General features: G+C 43.1%; 1 protein-coding gene across 5 annotated transcripts in view; it reads right to left on the bottom strand.

Moving 5' to 3' along the window:
* The window catches only part of RGL1 (ral guanine nucleotide dissociation stimulator like 1), a 117,960-nt gene that overhangs the window by 49,967 nt on the left and 54,062 nt on the right, over positions 1 to 13,931 (bottom strand). For all 5 annotated transcript variants that reach the window (XM_084636284.1, XM_084636285.1, XM_084636283.1 and 2 more), the window contains one exon: positions 1,670 to 1,747. In XM_084636284.1, the coding sequence (XP_084492410.1) occupies positions 1,670 to 1,747 (78 nt within the window). The remainder of the gene's footprint in view (positions 1 to 1,669; positions 1,748 to 13,931) is intronic.

Here is a 13,931-nt window from a genome sequence, read left to right as displayed (position 1 = left end):
GGTTAAGTAATTTGCCTAAGGTCACCAAGCAAATCAGGGGTGGTCTACACTAGAAAATTAGATTGACCCAGCTGTGTTGCTCCAGGGTGTGAAAATCCACACTCCTGAGGAATATAGTTAAGCCCACCTAAGTCCCCAGGTAGATGGTGCTACGTTGACAGAAAAATTCTTCCATCAGCCTAGCTCCCACCTCTTGGGGAGGTGGATTTCCTATGCTGATGAGAGAACCCTCCCATTAGCATAGGCAGTGTCTATGCTGAGGCACTACAGAGGCACAGTTACAGTTCTGTAGCATTTCACATGTAGACAAACCCTCAGTTTAAGTCTTGATTTCCAAAGCATGTTCCCTAACCACTAACCCACATTACGTCCCTGTTAAACCCGCACAGCAAAGGGCAGCAGGGTATGGAGCCCACTGTCAAACTTACAGTTTGAGTAGGGTTTATACCATCTCAAGTCCAGATTCGCCAACTCAGTTTCAGTAAGATGCCCCACAACATGCTATGCTGTTACATCACAACCAGCACAGAGACCCAATAGATTAAGGAGCTGGGCTGTGGTGGGGTTGGCGTGTCAGGTGAGTAGTGGTGCTTTAGAATATAATGTTGTTTTGAAAAACTATGCCATACTATATAAAACCACCTACCTGTGTCTTAGGAAGAGATAATGCTGGAATAGGGAATGCAAACCCCACCTCCTCCCCACTCCCAAAAACCCCAACTTCAGTTAAAATGTTATTTCTAGCAGGAAAACATACTAGAGTACGAGCTTGGAAGACTGGTTATGCTGTATATGGGATGTGATTGGAAAGGAGTGTTGGACTTATTTTTTCAAAACAAGCTGAAGAACTTGAAAGCTGCGTGGACTCCTTTCTTCAGTTATGCCGCACACAAACCAGCACAATGAAATTAAGAAACGTTTAATAATGCTCCCATGGATGGAATTTGTGACAGTATTATGGGGAAGTTGACAGCACTGACACCTTGTACAGAGCTGAAAGGAATCAAAGGTCTTTACTCATGGTAATAAATACAAACATCCAGCTATTTTATGCTGCCATTGCAGATGCAAATTGTAGATCATTCAGGTGTCCAAGTACAAATACTGTGACCTAAGATTCATTCTACTCTTGACTCTTAAAGATAAATAATATTTCACATGCAATAAAAGAGAGAGAAAGATAACTATTCTTTTACATTTAATATTTTTAAATAAATAGCTTCACCATTTTGCACACAACATCCCATCCCGTCAAAACTTAAAAATGACTTTAGAATTATGTACAGAGCCTGGGACAAGCAAGCCCTCATCTCCACTTGGGGTCTCGAGGCACTACCGCAATACAATATAAAATCAATAATAAAGAATAATCATATATTTTTGTGGATAAGAAAAGCAAGGGAAACAAACATGCTTAGTTTCTCACTATAATGTGTTGGCCACCACATGAAACATGTCTGATCTGTTCTGGGAAAGTTCCCCTGCCTCCCTCAGAGATTTGATGTTTGTATTATCTGTTAGAGTTATGACAGAGTTATTGCTTTGTGTTATCAAAACGAGTATGGATTGCTGCGTATTTTCAAAGGAAAAGAGGATTATGTTGACCACATCCTTTCTCAATATCCAATCCTGACTGAGGTTTTGCTGTACAGCATAAAGCCACACTTACTTCCTGAGCACGGTTTTGGACTCTGAGGAATTCTGGCTCCCATCTTCTTCACAGTTTGAGGTCTCCAGGTTTCCATACCTATACAACAAGACGGATATTTCAGGCTGTTGCTAAAAATCAAGCCTAAATAATAAGGACTCAAAGGTTATAAGGACTCAGTTTCCACCTAATGGAATATTGGTTTATTATAATTATTGCAATAATTTTAAAAGCTTTCTTATCTTGGACTAGAAATGAAAATATAAGACATTATATACACATCCGTTTATGTCTGGCTACTTGTATTACTCAGGCATCTGTGGCCATTCGCACAGAGTGAATGGAGCAAAGGCGTATACTGGATCTGTTTTTAAGTGTGCGGTCTCAAGCCATATAGGAAGTATGAAGTATTAATATAGACACAGTGAGCTTTCTAATTTGTGTACACAAAGTAGATATCAAGTAGATTAGGGTCCATGGCTCACAGTGGAATGGTGACGAGGAAGATGCTGCTTCTGCATTTGTATAGATAAGAGGTGAGATTTTAATGTCTTCCACAATGATGGAGGTCATTTCAGCAATGTAAATGAGATACAGCGTTTGGGTATATGGGAGTTGTTTACAGAACCTTAATTTCAAATACCTTGGTTTTCATTTTTTGTTTGGTAATTACTACAACATTCTATCAACAATGCTTTAAATTAATGTGATATGTTGTTACAAGCTTAAGTCTATCTTGAGGCATTTTATCTAGGAATCTCCTTTGTTTTTAGAAAGGAAGTATCAAAACACTGACATTGACATGTACGTGATGTATGTTATTGTGAACTGTCATTTTTATCTCCTTGAACTTGACTGATTCATTTGTAGTCTCCCAAATGGCTGTGGCAACATGTCTCTACCATGGGTGAGATGGGAATATGGTTGGGAATGTGACCTCTAGTGATTCAAGTAGGGAAGTGTGAGTAAGGATACCTAGGTACTATTCTCAGGCCTACCATTGACTAGTGATAGGATCCTGTACACATCTGTTAGGCCAGCATTTTCAGAAGCGGCCTCTAATTTTAGGTTCCCACTTTCTATACCTTAAGCCTGATTTTCAGAGGTGCTCACCTCGAGTTGTGTGTGCTCAACACTTCTCAAAAATCAGACCCACACATGGTCAGGCTAGTGAAGCCCCCTATTCAAGCAACATCAGTGTTAGTTATATCCCTGGCTTACACCGAGGCTGAAAGGTAAGTAATTTATCTACATCAGAGCAATCCAGTAAAGCTACCAATTCTGCACCATTAAAGCCAATGGGAATTTTGTGTCTGATTCAGCTGGAAAAGGAGAAAGCCCATAATGTTTGTAAAGATGCTTGGATAAAAGAAGGGCAAGTATTATTAATTCATGGGGGAAAGGTTTATTACTTTTGGCACTTTTCTGGTACTGGATGTTAGTGCTATAACATGGCTTTATGCACTTCCCAGGTGTTCCAGGACTATACTGCATTTTACACCTACTAAGTATGGAGGCTGGTTCTTCACACTCACAACAGCAGCACCTCCAGACTCAATTTCACAACTCATCAGTGTAACATGATCATCACCTGTAATCAGATGTCATGAAGACTGAGGTTCTTACTTTGGTTTACTAAAATTTTCCTTTTAGTACTAGCTGCCCTGGGTAGACTGTAACACTGCAGAAGTGCAGAAGGAAGATATCTTCTAGGACAGAGAGATAACCAACCTCGATTAGTACAGGACTCAAGGACTGCTTTGTAATACTGTTGAGGGCATCAACTAAAGTAAAAACGGGGTTTTACATAGTGAGGTTAGAAAGCAAAAGAGCGATTTGACAGATTACAGCGGTAGCTGGGAGAACATGCCACTGGGTAACATGGAAGGATTTGGAAGAAAAGAGACCTGCCTCTAAATCCCTTTACCTCCAACCTCACAAGTGGTATGGGTTTAATACGACTTCAAGAAAAGAGGGCCACATACTGAATCATCAACACATCTTTCTACAGCACCTATACATGAAGATTTCTTATCAAAGTACTGATCCACCCTCCCCTCCTGCTAAGGGATAGGCTGTGACTGGCCCTTGTGCAGGGGGACTTTGCAATGCGATTACCCTGGTCTCTTGTGTGCTCCATGCAAAGGCCTGTCCCAGCCTCTGAGCTTGCAAGAGAATTGAGACTGTTTTCTGTTGATCCTCAGTGTTGCATATTACCACAAAAGGGACAGGGAAGAGTCAAGGCCTGGCCTTGATTCCCTCTACATTCTCCTTTTACTCCACTGGCACAGGTTGACCCTTGGCTTGTAAGAGCCTTATGGATGAGAGCATAAATTGGTGTGGTTCCAGGCAGAGACAATTGTTGTAAAAATCCAGACTCTTAAGAGAGATCTGGCTACAGCTGTAAGTTTGAGAATCTTGGCCAAGATTTTCAGAAGTTACTAACAATTTTGAGTGCCTTAATATCTAGGAGCCGAACTTGAGATGCTTTAGAAGGGCCTGATTTTCAGAGGGCAGGTACTCAACACTTTGTGAAAACCATGCCACTTGAAGATGTCTCAAGATGGGCACCCAAAAACTGAGGAACCCAAAATCATCAATCATTTTGAAAAGTGAGCCAACTTGTTTCTCTAAGATGCAGCCAATGAAAAATAGAGACTTATTCATCCAACCACCTTAAAGGAGAATGATAATGCTGTGAAAGAGTATGAAGAGAGGAGCAAACTCTGCTCCTTCATCTATCTGAAGATTTTACATCAAGGCCACGATGATGCTGTGAAGGTCAACTGTTGGCATTTAAGCCTAAGAAATCCTCCCAAAACCAGCCAGCTGCTATCTGCTACACGGTAAAAAGTATGTTTGAGCATTATTATCCATACTAGTAAAAATTACTTGCTCTTCTATAGCACATTTCATCTGAGAACGTCAAAGCACTTTACAAATAGTAATGAGTTAAGTCTCAACAACCCTGCAAGGCAGCTGTAGTGTTGTCGTCATCCTTGCTTTACCGATGGAGAAACTAAGGCACAGAGAGGGTAAGTGACTCAAGGCACAGAGAGGGTAAGTTACTCAAGCTCTCATAGCAAGTCTGTGACAAAGCTGGAAATAGAATCCTGATCTCCTGAACCCCCAGTCCTCTACTCTAACTGCTAAATTACACCGTGCTTCTTACTCTATGTCTATACCCATGTTAGTGTTGAAACTTTCTGAAATCTCACCACTCCACCTTATCAGTCTCGGACAGAAGGCAAAAACCATGCACAAAACTCTGCAGACTCTTACATTCTTTAAAGTCTAAATCCTTCTCAATTATACCATTACAACTCCACTGCATCAATGGGATTGCACAAGTGAGAGAGAGCACAGAATTTGATCCTCTGAATGAGCTTTTAGATATCAGTTCAAGTATATTAATTTTGCTTAGAACTGTCATGCTTTCACTGACTAAATTCTAACATATGCAAAAAAATAAGCATCGCTAAACTGATAAGTGCAGATTCTGATACTCTTACCCATGCTGAATAGCACTTTATTCCGTGAGCGGTGCCCCTGAAGTCTATGCAACCATTCATGGCGTGTCACCACCACTGGTGTATAATTTGATACATATCCTTTTTTATAAGTGTGCCTTCTTTCTAAGTCTTCCCCACTGAATCCTACTTGGCCTCTCATAGTTCTCAGAGTTACCCTCAATCCTCATTTCCAGTATTTCCAGCATCTGCAATTCAAAATAAATACTAATAACTCTATTTGCTATACCACCTAACGATTTATTGCAGCAATGAAATAAGACAGTACCCTGAAATAAGCCTTACCCTGAATATATTCCCAAATATATTTCAATTAATTCCATTTTTTTTTAAAAAAAAAAGTACGGTATGCTGAATTTTACCCATATTCATTAACTTCAGTCAGAATTTGGTCCTATATCACAAAGTTATTACAATGACAGGTGATAACTGCCACCATAGTTGTCAATCTCAGCTAGCAGCTGTGAAAAGAGCTTGGAGAATGAACTTTGCTCTTCCCTACCCCTAGGGGTGAGCTCTCCAGAACAGGGGCCAGGCACACTGATGGGGCAGCGTGCAGGGAGCTTGCCCTGTTTGCTGCCCAAGTTCTGTGAATAAAGAGAGGAAGGATTTCACTGTCCAGTGCCATTGGGCACCCTACACCAGAAGTAATTTCACTAAAAAGTATATTTTAAAAGTAAAATGGGGAGGGGGAAAAAACCTTTAATATGCAAATGATTTGAAAAGGCAAAAACTTTCCCTGCAAGCAGTGGCTAAGATAACTTCAGTTCTGAATGGCAGCAAATAATTACCTATAGATATTGATTGGGTTTTATAATTCACCATTAATTCTTTCAACAAAATTGAATAAGCAGTGGAACAGTGTCATTATTCCAGTTCTAGAAATCCTCCTTACATGAAATGTTAGCTAAACACAGACAGAATGTCAAGCATGCACATCTAAATCCCATTAGTGAAACAAATGTTGAACTTAACAATCAAATAGCAATACAAGCAGGCAATTATCCATAACAAAACAGAATACCACATAACACTACATTGGTTTCCAAATCACAGCCTGTCTCACTATGAAAGGGCTTTGGACGTACAACAGAACATTAAATATGGGTGAGGAGGAGTTTACAATGCCTGTAACATACAGAATAGCATTGCTGCAGACTTCCACTACTCTGCCCTCATCAGGTCCTGGACAAAGATCTAGTCACTGAATAGCGTTGTATCAATGCTTTGCATACAAAAAGAGACATGAGAAACAAAAGGATCCCACAGCCCATGGAACTTTTCAACCTTGTCCAGTGTTTGGAAGGTTATATACTTCATGCAGAGGGACTAAATGAACCAATGAAACCAGAATGTGATTCACAGTATTTAAGTTTTAAATGCTGAACAATGGAATAAGAAATGTACCCTATCCACTGAAGTTTTTTGGGGGGTGTGGGAGAAGGGGAACTACTGTTTAACCACTTAATGGTTAGGGAATCATAAAAAGTGTGGCCCTTAGTGTGGATCCCAAACAAACATAGAAACATATATATATATATATATACATACACACACAGAGTGATGAGCTGCCAAAATCTTAACGGGTTCCCCCCTCACCCCACAAGGGGGTCGTTGCCCACCCCCACCCCCTGGGACTCCTGCCCCATCCAACCCCCCCACGTTCCTTGACGCTCCCCCCAGGACCTCTGCCCCATCCACCCCCCTCCCCTGCTCCCTGACTGCCCCCAGAACCGGGCAGGAGGGTCTCGTGGGCCAACGTAGTGGGTACCCACCCCACCCCTAAGAGCCAGAGGCACCTGCGGGGGGCGAGGTGGGGAGTCCCGGTGGTTCTTATCTGGTGTAGCTCCCAGAAAGCATCCAGCAGGTCCCTCTGGCTCCTAGGGGCGGGGGAGCGTAGCTAGGGCAGGAGCAGGGCAAGCGGCCGCTCCCCCCACTGATCACATCAAAAGTGGCGCCTTAGGCACAGACTGGGAGCACCCACGGGGAAAATTGGCCCCAGCTCACCTCACCTCAGCCTCCTCCCCTGAACCCACCGCCCTGCTCTGCTTCTCCGTGCCCCCACCGCCCCCCGCAGCTTCCCGCGAATCAGCTGTTCGTCAGGAAGCCGGGGAGGACTGAGAAGCAGGCCGCGGCTCCCTGCTCAGGCCAAGGGTGGTGGAGGTGAGCTGGAGCGGAGAGCAGTTCCCCTGCACCTCCCCCGCCCCGGGTTACCTGCTGCGGCGTGGGCAGCCCTCCTCGCGCCCTCCCCCACCCGAGCTCACCTCCGCTCTGCCTCCTTGGGCCTGAGCGGGAAGCCGCTGCTTGCTTCTCAGCCTGCCCCGGCTTCCCGCGCAAACAGCTGATTTGCGGGAAGCCTGGGGGGGTGGAGAAGCAGAGTGGGGTGGCACGTTCAGGGGAGGAGGCGGAGGCGGAGCGGAGGTGAGCTGGGGCCAGGGCGCGTTCAGGGGAGGAGGCAGAGTGGAGGTGAGGTGAGCTGGGGCCGGGGTGGGGCGGGGAGCTGCTGGTGGATGCTCTGCACCCACCAAATTTTCCCCTTGGGTGCTCCAGGGCTGGAGCACCCATGAAGTCGGCACCTAAGTCACCACTTTTGGCCAGTTAAATTTAGAAGCCCTTTTAGAACCGATTGTCCCTCGCGGAACAACCGGTTCTAAAAGGCCTTCTAAATTTAACAACCTGTTCTAGCGAACCGGCTCCAGCTCACCAGTGTGTGTGTGTGTGTAAAAATAAATATGCTTCTTTCATTCACTAAGGATCCTAATACACTTTCAAACTATATAAAATACTACCCTACTGAAATGCAGTCACTTCGGAAGTGGAAGGAGGAAACCAGCCAGTATCCCGCAAAACAATATAGAAGGAAAAAATATTTTGGCAAATGACACTGAGCCAAATCCCTTTTCTTAAGAAAAGTGACTTGGGATCCTTAATGTCCATTCAAAGTAACAGTACTACAGGGTTGAAGAATCTAGAGGCCCACCCACTGTTTATTATTCCCATACAAAAAAATTGTCAAAATGCTGCCTGAGAACTTGGTTTGATTTTGATCGAACTGAAATTGGCTTAATATATTTTGATATGTGATGCTGACAATTTGTGTTTTAACAGTTATAAAGCTTTAACTTTGTGAATCTAAACATCTACTGTCATTAAATAATTGTCTGACCTCCCCCCCCCCAGTTCCTACAACTGTGAAAATGTAAATCGAAAAAACAGAATAAAATGCTTAAAACCCATAATTTTGCACAACTATGAAAATGTAAATCAATAAACACTGGAAAAATACATAATAAACATCCGCCAAAATGATTACAAAAAAAAAATTGAATTCTGTCAAACCAACCCTATATGTATGTCTTGGACCATGTAAGTGTAACCAGTGATACACTGAAAAGGTGATTTGTGGATCAGAATCGTTACTGGAATGCATAAGGCCAATTTTCACATCCATAATGCCAATAACCGAATGGATGGACCTATCATCAAAGTCCTAGAAGTTCCCATAGAAAATATTATCCACCCGTTTTCTATAGTACCAGAAAGTTCAAGCCAGCAGGGCTTCCCTCTTGAGCAACTTAAGAGGAGAAGGGAAGCCCTGCTGCTCAGAAGCTCCTGTGGCCAGCAGGCCAGAAGCCACACTGTTCCTGTGCACCTGCTAAAACATGCAAGCTGGGAGTCCTACTTCTCAGACCGTGTGAAGTAGCCAGCAGAGGAACTCCCCTATGGCTTCATCCTGCAAGGTGCAGAGCACTCATCTGAAGGGCTGAGTGTCCTTAATTCCCATCAAGCACTCACTGGGTAGCTGAGGAGGTGCAGTGCTAGGCAAGGTGCCTGTCCTGCTCCGTTTCTAAGTTCAGTGGGAGCACAGTTCTGATTCTTTGGGCTCTGCTGGCCAGACACTATTATTTCTCTCTCAAAAGAGCTCACAATAAACATTTTACACAGCAGAATTTGACAGTCAAACTGGAGGAATAATTTTCTTTTTATTCATCAGCTTCTGCTGAGCAAACAGATACCATTATGATGAAAAAATGCTAGTAACTTGGGCAGAGAGTTTCAAAGCCATTAGGGCAGTATTTCTCAACCTTTTTATACCAGGCACCAGCTTGCTGCCTTCTAAACTACATCAGGGAGATCTCAGGGACTGGTGCCAGTCCACAGACTGATTGTTGGGAAACACTGCTCTAGGGGATTCAGGTACCTAACACCTATTAATTTTAAGAGATGGAGACATCAAATTCCTTTTAGGTAGCTTTGAAAATCAAACCTTTGTTTTTATTTTTTTAATGCACTTGCCTAGGCACAAGATTTTGTTTAGATCTACTTCAACCTAAAGGGTCACAAGAAAGCCTTTGGAAATTGGAGGGATCCAAAAAAAATTAAGACTCAAATTTCTTAAGTATAACACAAAAACTCCCTTTAGCTCCTAAAGTATTGAATGGATTTACATGTAATCTTCCACATTTTAAATTTCACTCAAAGAGTACATGGTAAAACCTTGGCTATGATTAATATTTATTTTCACACCTGCTAAAGAGGCTAATCTAAAGCCTATTCAAGTCGGTGGGAGATTTTCCCAAAGGATTTAAACCCTGCCTTTAACTGAAAAGTCGAAAACTGCCTTTGAGTGTATTACATATTTTTCAAAAATCTGACATCTATATTTTTACAGCAATTGCATGTTTGAATGAAAAACTAAAAATTAAAATTAAAATTTACACATTTTAAAAGTTAGATTTGAAACTAACGTTTCTGATTTGTCTTATACTCTGTGCAATGCTATTCATTTCAGCAGTGTAAATGATGGCAGAATTTGCTCCTGAGAGTTTTTCCTATTCTAATGCACAGATGCAAATTGCCAATTCATTTTCAGTTTTTGCAGTTCTTACATCTGACTTTTTCTTCCCAAGTCGATGTCCCATGTGCCTCCTGCTGTGAGAAGATTGAGCCCATGTGTGTTTTGGTTTTGGGGGACCCCCTCCTGAGAGCAGGATCCTGCTTTCCTATGTCATGCGGAGAGGATTAAAAGGAGCATAAATTACATGTGGCTATTTGTGCTTTCAGCCATATATGGAGAAAAAACAATCGATTCCCCCATGTCCATATACGAAATGAAGAGTACAATGCGTAGTCTGGAAAGCCTTAATAAGATTCTGTACAACTTGTTTCTTAATGTTGGTAAGGCAAAGTAACACCCATATTTTAAATCAGTGGGGTGTCTTAGGACAGAGGTTCTCAAAATGTGGTCTGTGAGCACCATTCAGGTTGTCCGCAGATAGTTCCCTCTAAGGTGCGTGCCTGGGCGGCCGCACACAAAAAAATGAAGGGCCACCCACCTAATTAGTGGAGCCATGCCTGCGTGGGAGAACTGGGGGAATTGGGACATGCCGGGCTGTGGCGGCCAGAGAAAGGTGATTTTCCGCAGCTCCAAGGCTGCGACTGCTGGGGAGAGACGGCCCTCCTTCCCAGCCCCAGGTTGGGGGCTGCCGCGGTGGGGAGGGGGACAGAGAGAGAGAGAGACACCCCCCACCTCCTTCCCAGCCTGGGGGCTGTTGCGGCAGGGGAGAGAGGGCACATCCATTGCATTAGAAAGGTAAGACTACTGATATTAGAATAGAGTTGTATGCTTTTATTTGTAGAACAAAAAATGTTAATTATTATTAAGTTCTTTTTAATATAGCGCTTTTATCCAAAGCACTTTACAATAGTTAGCTAATGGTACAAACAACATTTGGATCAATCGTTAAGTGGTCCGCCGAGACCCTCAGCAATTTGCAAGTGGTCCGTGAAAAAAAAAGTTTGAGAACCACTGCCTTAGGAAAAGCCTGGGTTGGGAAAAGATGGATAAACCTGGATTTTTTCAGTTTCTCACGGAGAAGATCACAAAATAATCTCCTCAAGCTGCAGGTTAATTTAACCAAAGCACAAGTTATTTTGAACTTTCTGCACATATATCAAAATACCTTTTCTGACTTGTCACTTCTCTGGCATCAGCTTTCTTTATTGTTTTCCCATTCACAGCATCAAGCATAGCTTACAGGAATGGGTTTCAGCATAAATGGGTTTCTTGCCTATTTCTTGTTAACCAGAACACATTTTTTCATACCCAGAATTCAGATCATGCTTATAATACATCAAACATGATACCATGCAGACCATGTCTGATATATGAACCATATCCACTCCCACAAACATACCATTCCTGCAGGCAAAAATTATTTTCTACAAGTGTAAAATTCACCTCCCAACCTGGGGCCAGGTCGTAGAGCTGCATCCTACCTGTAGCACTTGTACAAGGTATTTTGACTGATGGATCCAACAATCTCAGATCAAGTAGCCCGTTACCTGGCTTGGTCCCATCACCATTTTTTATAGGACCAGGGAAGAGCACAGACAGAACAGCGACACTCCCTGCACAGCTACTCCACCTACAGTTCCCCTCCCCCATTTCTACCACCCAAGGTAAACGTAGGGCTTAAGTGATTGTGGGTATGTCTACACTGCAATTAAACACCCATGGCTGGCCCATATCAACTGACTCAGGCAGCAGGGCCCAGGTGAGTGCGGATTCTTCCATCAACCTAGCGCTGTCTACACCAGAGGTTAGGTTGGCTTCCCTACACTGCTCAGGGGTGTCGATTTTTCTTACCCCTGAGAGACATAGTTGGGTTGACCTAAATTTTTAGTGTAGACCAGGATTTATTGACATGAGGAGGTGCCATTAACTTTAATTCATCCACTTGCCTGAGTGAGGGTTGCAGGATCTGACTCATGTTTTCCAGCACCAAGTGCAACGGGGTCTCAATGGGTGATAGGGCTTCTAGGTGCTACTGTAATACAAAATTATCTAAGAAAGAGAGAAAGCCCAGCCCTCTGAGGTGCTGCAAGCCCTTGGCTCCCACTGACTTTCAAAGCGTTGAGGCACCTCACAGAAGTAGGCTCCCACTGTATTTTTCACCTTAGCTAACAGAAGACACAGCAGTGACCAAAGTGTTAGAGACCGGGGTGTGCGTGGTCTTGCCTAATGGTCAGGGCAGGAGTCTGCCCTATTGGTTGGAACAGAGATAACCCGGCCTAGTAGCCAGACCCTGATCAGGAGCCAAGTTTCCAAGTACAAGGAGTGAGCCAGAGCCACGGTCAGAGGCCAAATATCAAGTTGAGAGAGTGAGATGGTATCAAGAGCCAGGAATCAGGAGCCAAGGGTCAGAGAATCATCCAGAACAGGGGCAGGAGTCAGGAGCAGCAACTAGGAACTGGGAGCCAGGAACAAGGAGCTGGAGGCCGGAGCAGAAGTCAGGTGCCAGGACCAGAAGAAGCAAAGAAGGACCCGAGAGCAGGAGCAGGACACAGAGCTGTGGCAGTGGAAGAATATTGTGCAGCCAGGGACCCAGGCCTTATGCAGGGTTTAATGATGTGCCTACTGGAGTCTTCAGCCAACCAGTCATTAGCTGAACCAGCTGAGGACACTGAGCTGGGTCTGGGTTCAACTGCAGGTCCCTGACAATAAGGGGCTCATTTTTAGAAGTGGGCTCAAATGCTTCACATGCAACATGGGTAACTGCTTATCTACCTATTTGCACAGTCAAATGAAAATGTGGGTCATTTAAACAGAGCTCACACAAAATGTACATGCTCAAATTTAAAAGCTACCTAAAGATTTAGCCCTGTATACAAAATATATCCTTTAATTTTCTTCCCCTCCTGCCCACCACTTCCTCCTTTTTTTCTTTTTTACTGAAGCATGGATGAGACAATTTTATGCTGGTGGCAAAAGACTGGTATAAAATATACTAAAACACAAGAGTTATGGTCAGTCTAACACTAAGATTACAAGTTGAAATGCTCAAAAGCAAGGATATGAAAATATTAAGGACTTCACGGTAATGTTAATTCAGCCCCACTGCACAAAGTGTACATTTTAGGGGATAGCTTTAGCAACAAACATTAATATATTAGGCTGTGATTTTTAGAGGAAGCTTAGGGAGTTAGGTGCCCAATGGAATTTGGGTATCTCACTCCTTTAGGTGACATTGAAAATCCCTGCTATAATGTACACATTTACAAAGCAACATAGAAATAGAAGCCACAACCCTGATGTGTTAACTTTACCATGAGAAACTTACTTTTTTCCATTTCCTAACCTTTGTGAATCTAAAGTCATAACCTCAACATTACATTAATGTGCATTGCTTAGACTTTAATTTCCTTGGGTGCATCTCTGCTCAGGAAAAAAGCCCGAGAGCAATCCGGGAGAGCCTACAAGCTTTCCTGGTAAAGCAAGGGTCTCCAAATGATTCTTTGTGATTCCATTAAATAAAAAGAAAAGGAGTACTTGTGGCACCTTAGAGACTAACAAATTTATCTGAGCATAAGCTTTCGTGAGCTACAGCTCACTTCATCAGACGCATTCCACACAAGTACTCCTTTTCTTTTTGTGAATACAGACTAACACGGCTGCTACTCTGAAACCTGTCATTAAATAAATGTAGCTTATTGGAGTTTGATCATTTTTAATGGTTAAAAACCAAACACCCAAAAACCACCAACCAAAACCTTGGCTGATGGCTTTGGTATGGTCTGTTCTTGCAAAGGATTATCCCCCGATTCCCATCTGTCAGGGTTCCTTCCCCACTCTGAACTCTAGGGTACAGATGTGGGGACCTAAATGAAAACCTCCTAAGCTCACTTTTACCAGCTTAGGTTAAAACTTCCCCGAAGTACAAACTATTTTACCTTTTGCCCTTGGACTTTAT

This window comes from Lepidochelys olivacea (assembly GCF_965140295.1).
Source record: "Lepidochelys olivacea isolate rLepOli2 genome assembly, chromosome: 8".
Taxonomy (NCBI): Eukaryota; Metazoa; Chordata; order Testudines; family Cheloniidae; genus Lepidochelys; species Lepidochelys olivacea.
Note: the sequence above shows the minus strand (reverse complement) of the source record. Positions and strands in the feature narration are given on the sequence as shown.